At 51.1% G+C, this 6,844-nt stretch overlaps 1 protein-coding gene across 1 annotated transcript; it reads right to left on the bottom strand.

Moving 5' to 3' along the window:
* Positions 1–3,683: 3,683 nt before the first annotated feature.
* LOC101541277 (cathelicidin-1) lies at positions 3,684–5,948 on the bottom strand. Its single transcript, XM_055135164.1, has 4 exons — positions 5,718–5,948; positions 5,077–5,184; positions 4,897–4,968; positions 3,684–3,973 (listed from the first exon to the last, which is right to left on the bottom strand). Exons 1-4 carry the CDS (start codon positions 5,946–5,948, stop codon positions 3,869–3,871), a joined length of 516 nt encoding a protein of 171 aa, XP_054991139.1. The 3' UTR covers positions 3,684–3,868.
* Between the last annotated feature and the right edge of the window lie 896 nt (positions 5,949–6,844).

Below are 6,844 nucleotides of genomic sequence, written 5' to 3'. Positions count from 1 at the left end.
GACCCGAGCTTGATGCAAAGGCCCATCCAGGAACCTTCCTGACCATACATGGACACCCGCCAGCATGTGGTCCAGGGCTTGCTTCAGTCCCACTGTTACCTCACAGAGCTTGCAGGACAGCAACTAAGGTTGGCCTCACATGCAAGGTGAAGAAATGATTTCTCCATTGCCCTGACAAGGCCTCGGGCTATTGTGGGTCCATAGGGGGTTGTCATAAATGTCAGTTATCCTCCAGAGGCTTGAGCCATCCAGGAGAACGGGGTCCCATAATGGTCCCCTCCTACATCCTTCTCTGGCACTAAATGATACAGGAATCAGAGCAATGAAGGGTACCCACCTCAGCATCCCCAGTCCTTAGCACTGCCTGGTACCAAGTGGGCAGTCAATAATATTTGATGAATATCAGTCACTGTCATTGGATTCAAGGCTCATACACAGCCTGTGTCCGCTTGAAACAGCAGCTAAGAAAACAAAACAACAACAAAACAACCAGGAAGGATCTTTAGGCAGAGAATGCAAATGAAAAATCTGATATAGGAGGTGGCTCAGTGATAAAGCACTTTTCTTATATATGCAAGGTTCTGGATTTGATTCCTGGCACTGACAATAAAATAATAACCTGATACTGGATCAGGGAGAAGATTCCAAGGGCTGGAGCCTGTGATTTTGTAGCATCACCAGGTATGACACAAAAACAAAAATTGTATGTGTATGTGTGTGTGTGTGTGAGAGAGAGAGAGAGAGAGAGACAAAGAGAGAGAGAGAGAGACAGAGAGAGAGAGACAGAGAGAGACAGAGAGAGAGAGAGAGTGACTGGGACTGGAACACGGGTGGTTTAGTACCAGGAACAGAGTTCTCACTATATAAAAGGCAACAATTCCCTTGAAAGGAGGAGGGATTCACTTTTGTCAATCCACCCACATTGTTTCCAAAACTTTTTTGGCAAAGAATTTTCTGATTTTTCTTTTTTTTTTTTTGGCTTTGCTTTTTGGGTAAAACCTGGCTTTGACAGGGGTTACTCCTGGCTTATGCACTCAAGAATTATTCCTTGGGGCCGGAGCGATAGCACAGCGGGTAGGGCGTTTGCCTTGCACGCGGCCGACCCAGGTTCGATCCCCGGCATCCCATATGGTCCCCCAAGCACTGCCAGGAGTAATTCCTGAGTGCAGAGCCAGGAGTAACCCCTGAGCATCGCTGGGTGTGACCCAAAAAGCAAAAAAAAAAAAGAATTATTCCTTGCAGTGCTTGGGGGACTCTACGGGATACTGGGAATTGAACCCGGATCGGCCGCATGCAAGTCAAACGCCCTACTCAATGTGCAACCGCTCCAGCCCAAATCCTCTGAGTTTTGATGAGCTTTATCTCCAGAAGATAGAGGAATTAAGAGGGAAACTGCCCCCTCCACCCGGCACCCATTTGATTTCCAGAACCATATAGGATCCACAGAGCACTGCCAGGGGTCACTCATGAGCACAGAGTCAGGATTAGATCCTGAGCACTGCCAGCTGTGACTAAAGCACTCCTCTGCCTAAAAAAAAAAAAAAAAAAAAAAAAGTCAGGGCTGGGAGGATGGTTCAGTGATAAAATATAATCACCTGCAGGTATGTGGCTTTTGAGTTCTATTCCAGTGTAGTGCCGCCACAGGCACTGTGGAGTCTGGCGACTCTGCTATCTGTGGCCCTCAGTTTCACAACCAAGTGTGTGATCTCCTGCCTACTACAGTCTGGTGTGTGTGAGTCCCACGAAAAAAGGGTACAACCCCAGAAACACCGAAGTTCAAAAGCTATGTGAGCACAACAGCCAGGAGTGCGACCCCCAACATGCACGTGCTCCAACACCACGACCGAAGTGGACATTCAGCCCAAGGCGTGAGCGCTGAAACTACCAGCCCCTCCTAGCACCACAACCGGTTCTGGGAGTGACCCCTGGTATCACAACACAGCAACAAAGAAGGCAAGGAAGAAGTAGGGTGGGGGGAAGAAGAGGAAATTTTTCCTCCTGTTTTAGGGCCTTACCCTGCAGTCATCAGGGCTTACTCCTGACTCTGCACTCGGGGATCACTCCTGTCAGGGACTTGGGGGTTGAACCCAGGTAGGTCACATGCAAGGCAAGCACCCTACCTGCTGTACTATCTCTATGTCTCTGTCTCAAGGTCCAGTCTTAATCTCATTTTCTTGTTTGTGCATATGATATTGAACCTCTGGGGCTTTGCAGGACAGGGAGAGACTGTCCTTTCCTAGGTGAGTGGGTTCCTGGAGATTGCAGTCACTGTGCCAGTATGCTTTCATATGTAAACTCACTAACCATTCGCCCCTCACCCACACCCTCCAGTGCAGGTGAGACTATAACCTTAGGGTCCACTAGGAGCAGGCCCTGCACACAAGCCCAGCCCTCTGACATTCTTCAAGCTGACCCGTCCTAAATCTGGTCAGCCCACGGACCTACCCTTGCTCATTCCTTTCTTCCAAAACCTATACCAGAACAAAGGCTCCCAGCTGCTTCCCTCAGCCAGCCTGGAGAGCCTGGGCTGGGCCCCTGCATGCTGTGGCATTCCTGCTCCCTCACAATCTTCTCATGAGCCCCAACCCTAAGAGAATAAATTTTTGTTTACTCTTTTTCTTTTTTAATACAAAATTGATTTTATTAATTTATTTCTGAATTGGGGGCAACACCTGCAGTGTTCAGTGCTTATTCCCAGTTTTGTGCTCAGGGATCACTCCTGGTGGGCTTCAGGGGACCATACGCAGTGCCAGGGATTGCACTGGAGCCAGCTGTTGTAAGGCCTTACCCACTGTCTATCTTTCTGGGGCAATAACAATCTTAAACAGTCAATGGTCACCTGAGAGGTTGTGATATGTTCATCTCAACATACCTGAATAAAAGACAAAATCCTGGATGCATTTTTAAATAATAAAAGGGAACTGAAGTGATAGGACAGTGGGTAGGGTGCTTGCCTTGCATGAGGCTGACCTGGATTCCATCCTTGGCATCTCATGAGTTCCCCTGAGCACTGCCAGGAGTGATTCCTGAGTGCCAAGCCAATGGCCCTGAGGCAGAGTGCTCCGGCCCTCCCTCACCCATCCCCTTAGCCCCCCACACCGCTCATGTCAGCAAGAGGGACATTAGCCCAGGATCCCACTCTGCATATGGAGTGGACTCCAGTTCCTCCAGGGGTGTCCAGGGAGAAGGGCAAAAGATCTATGAAGCATATGGAGAGGGACCCTAAGAATGGATATGCTGTTTGAGACCCCTGAGCTCTGCTGCCTCACCCCAGGCCCTCCTGGGTAGAACAGCTGCTCCCCCTTGTCCTCCCCCCCACACTCTCTCTCTCTCATATACACACACTCACATACACACAACTCTCACACATATACACTCTTATCTCTAACTAACATGCTCTCTCATGCATGCACACATTTACACACTCTTTTCTCATGCACCCTTTTCTTCCTTACACACACTCTTCTCTCACACACACTTTGTCTCCCCCACCCCAATCACCCAAACCCACAGTTAAAGACTCAGTAACAAGTGAGAAAAGCAAGTAATTTGTAATAGTATTTTTTTTAATTATTGAATCACTGTGAGATACAGTTACAAAGCTTTCATGATTGAGTTTCAGTCACACAGTGATCTAACTTCCATCCCTCCACCAGTACATTTCACACCACCAATGTCCCCGGTATGCCTTCAACCACCCCCACCCCACCCTTTAAGTAATAGTACTAAGCAAGTAATAGGTAATAGCAATATGTGAGAAAAGCAAGACAAGTGGAATCAAAGCCTGGAAGAGATTGCTTTCCTAAGAATTTATTTTCCAGACTCCAGAATCTCAGCAAACCTTAGGACACTACTCTCAGCTGAAGATTTAGAACCCGAATCTCCGACGAATTCTCCCCAGTCCTTTGCGGATCTTCCGTGCTCCTCTCCTGATGAGTCCTCCCAGGCCCCTGAACAGGTGCGCTTCCTGCAGCTGCAAGCAGAAGGTTCTGTTCTCCGGGGCTCTCTCCAACCCGAACACCCCCATCCCGGCTCCACTTCCCACTCCGGCTGTGATCTCTGGAGTCCCTACCTTCACAGACACCCCCACAGACAGACAAGAAAAAAGGGGCCTGGAGGGGGCAGGGTGCATCCCCAGGGTCGTGCCTCCCAACCCCACAGGGCTGCTGTGGGCACATGGGCAGAGGGCGCCCTCCGAGCCAGCTGCTCTCAAACTCCCCAGAGAGTTTGATAAAATAAGTATTCATGGGCCCCATCCAAAGTCTGATTCAGCACATGTGCACAAGGCCTGGGAATTAGCTTTTCTAACAAGCTCCCAGGTGAGGATCCCACTTCAAAAAGCACTTCTCTGGGCTGGGAGATAAGCACATGTTTTGCACACAAGAGGCCTGGGTCTGACGCCCAGCACCTCATGGTCTCCTGCATACAGAGTCAGGGGTACACTCTGAGCACACTGCTGGGTGTGGGAAGGGAACAGAGGGAAGAGGGGAAGGGAGATAGGCAAACGGGAGAGTGAGAGAGAGAGAAAGAGAGAGCCCAGCAGGTAGGGCTTTTGCCTCGAATGCGGCTGACCAGAATTAGATCCTTGGTACACTTGGAACCCCCCTGGCCCCACCAGGAGTGATCCCTGAGCACAGAGCCAGGAGTAAACCCTGAACACCACCGAGTGCGGCCAAAAACAAACAAAAAAAATGGAGGGAAAAAGAAGGAAGTAAGGAAGAGAGGAAGAAAGAAAGAGGGAGAGAAAAATCACAGCTTCAGAGTCAGCTATGGGGTCAGGTTGAGGGGAGAACCCAGGGCAGGAGTCACTTTCTCTGCCCTGGATAGAGCAGCAGTTACTGGGTTCAGGGATGTTCAGCCTGTCAGCCCCTCTTCAGCCTGGGAGACCCCACTCACCTTGTCACAGTTGATGTTGAAGGATCCATCGACCTGGGCCAGGATGAATGTCCCCTCACAACGTTGCACCAGCTAAGAAGGAGAGGCCTGAGTTCAATGGACCCGCAGGGCCCCAACCTCCCAGCCTTCCCCAGTGCTAGAGATGTCCCAGGCAGGCCAGCACCACACACCCAGCCTCACCCCCTTCTCTTTGAAGTCACATTGCTGCAGTGGCGTCTGGGCTGTCTTGGGACACACCGTCTCCTTCACCAGGAAGCTGATGCGCTGTGGGGTGTTGGGGTCCTTGTCCTGGTCAGGAGAAAAAGGGGGAGGCAGGCCTAAGGCTCTTTCTTGGCCCCCACCGAGAGGGCAGTGTTACGATGGCCCGGTATGTGCTGGCATTGTGGCTTGATGCTGGGTGACAGGGGTGCAGACACAGTGCCTTCCTGGCCTCCCCACATGTACCAAGAGCAGACCCAAGACAAGTTCGAATGTGGGGAGCTGAGAAAGCAAGGCTGCTGCCCTCCGGCTGACCAGCACCCTTCCCTATGTGGGAGGAAGACAGTGGAGGTCGGGGGCTCCCAGAGCAGGGAGGGGACTGCCCAGAGCCAGTGATCCGACTCTTGTTCCTGGAACTCCCAGAAGTTCCTCAAGCCAGCATGGGGGTGACAGAGGCGACTCTCCCCTCAGAGGAACTTCTGGGGCAGGAAGCTCTCATGCTACCAAGTGGCACAGCTCTGGGGAGCAATGGGACCACACTGGGAGGAAGACATGACCCCTGAGAAGACGTTGATTGTGAGAAAAGGGAGGGCCACTCCTCCCCCCACCCATTCTTGACTTACTCCCGTGGGCTCCTCATCCAGCTCCAGGAATCGATAGAGATTGGTGTCTGAGGACTGTTCGTTGACGGCATCCACAGCTTGGAGGATGGCCTCCTCATAGCTGAAGGCCTGGGCAGAGGCTGGAGGGATCACCAGGCCCAACAGCAAGAGTAGCAGTGACCATCCTCCCAGGTTGGTCCCCATGGTTTCCAAGGTTGCCTCTCCCTGGCCCAAGAAACTTCCTTTATACATGACCCGAGCCTGATGCAAAGGCCCATCCAGGAACCTTCCTGCCCATACTGGACACCTGCCAGTATGTGGTCCAGGGCTTTCCTCAGCCCCACTGTTGCCTCACAGAGCTTGCAGGACAGCGACTAAGGTTGGCCTCACATGCAAGGTGAAGAAATGATTTCTCCATTGCCCTGACAAGGCCTCGGGCTCTTGTGGGTCCACAGGGGTTGTCATAAATGTCAGTGAACCTCCAGAGGCTTGAGCAATCCAGGAGAAAGGGGTCCCATAATGGTCCCCTCCTACATCCTTCTCTGACACTAAATGACACAGGAATCAGAGCAATGAAGGGTACCCACCTTAGCACCCCCAGTCCTTAGCACTGCCTGGTACCAAGTGGGCAGTCAATAATATTTGATGAATAGCAGTAACTGCCAGGCTAAAGATTCATGGGCACAGCCAATCCCTAGAGATACCTTGGGGATTTTTTAAAAAAAATGTTTTTATTTTGTTTTGTTTTGTTTTTTGGGTTTTTTTTTCTTTTTGGGTCACACCCAGCGATGCACAGGGGTCACTCCTGACTCTGCACTCAGGAGTTACCCCTGGTGCTCAGGGGACCATATGGGATTCTGGGAATCGAACCCGGATAGGCCGCATGCAAAGCAAACACCCTACCCGCCTTGCTATCGCTCCAGCCCCTATTTTGTTTTGTTTTTGAGTCACGACTGGCAATGCTCAATGGTTACTCCTGGTTCTACATTCAGGAATCTCTCCTGGTACTGCTCAGGGGACCACAGGGGATTCCAGGGATCAAACCCAAATTGCCCTTGTACAAGGCAAGTGCCCTACCTACTGTACTATTTCTCTGGCACTTTGAAGGTCCCACCATCCTGTTTCCTGGACCAGCCCTCAGTCACATT

This window comes from Sorex araneus, chromosome 4 (genome assembly GCF_027595985.1).
Source record: "Sorex araneus isolate mSorAra2 chromosome 4, mSorAra2.pri, whole genome shotgun sequence".
NCBI lineage: Eukaryota > Metazoa > Chordata > Mammalia > Eulipotyphla > Soricidae > Sorex > Sorex araneus.
This window is presented reverse-complemented; position numbering and strand designations above follow the sequence as displayed.

Excerpts from the sequence above, each read along its gene's own strand:
- LOC101541277 (XM_055135164.1), bottom strand. The coding sequence starts at position 5,948 with ATGTATAAAGGAAGTTTCTTGGGCCAGGGAGAGGCAACCTTGGAAACC. Across the intron at positions 5,185-5,717 it reads TGGATGAGGAGCCCACGGGA|GACAAGGACCCCAACACCCC; the intron begins GTAAGTCAAGAA and ends TCTCCTGACCAG. Across the intron at positions 4,969-5,076 it reads GTGACTTCAAAGAGAAGGGG|CTGGTGCAACGTTGTGAGGG; the intron begins GTGAGGCTGGGT and ends TCTCCTTCTTAG.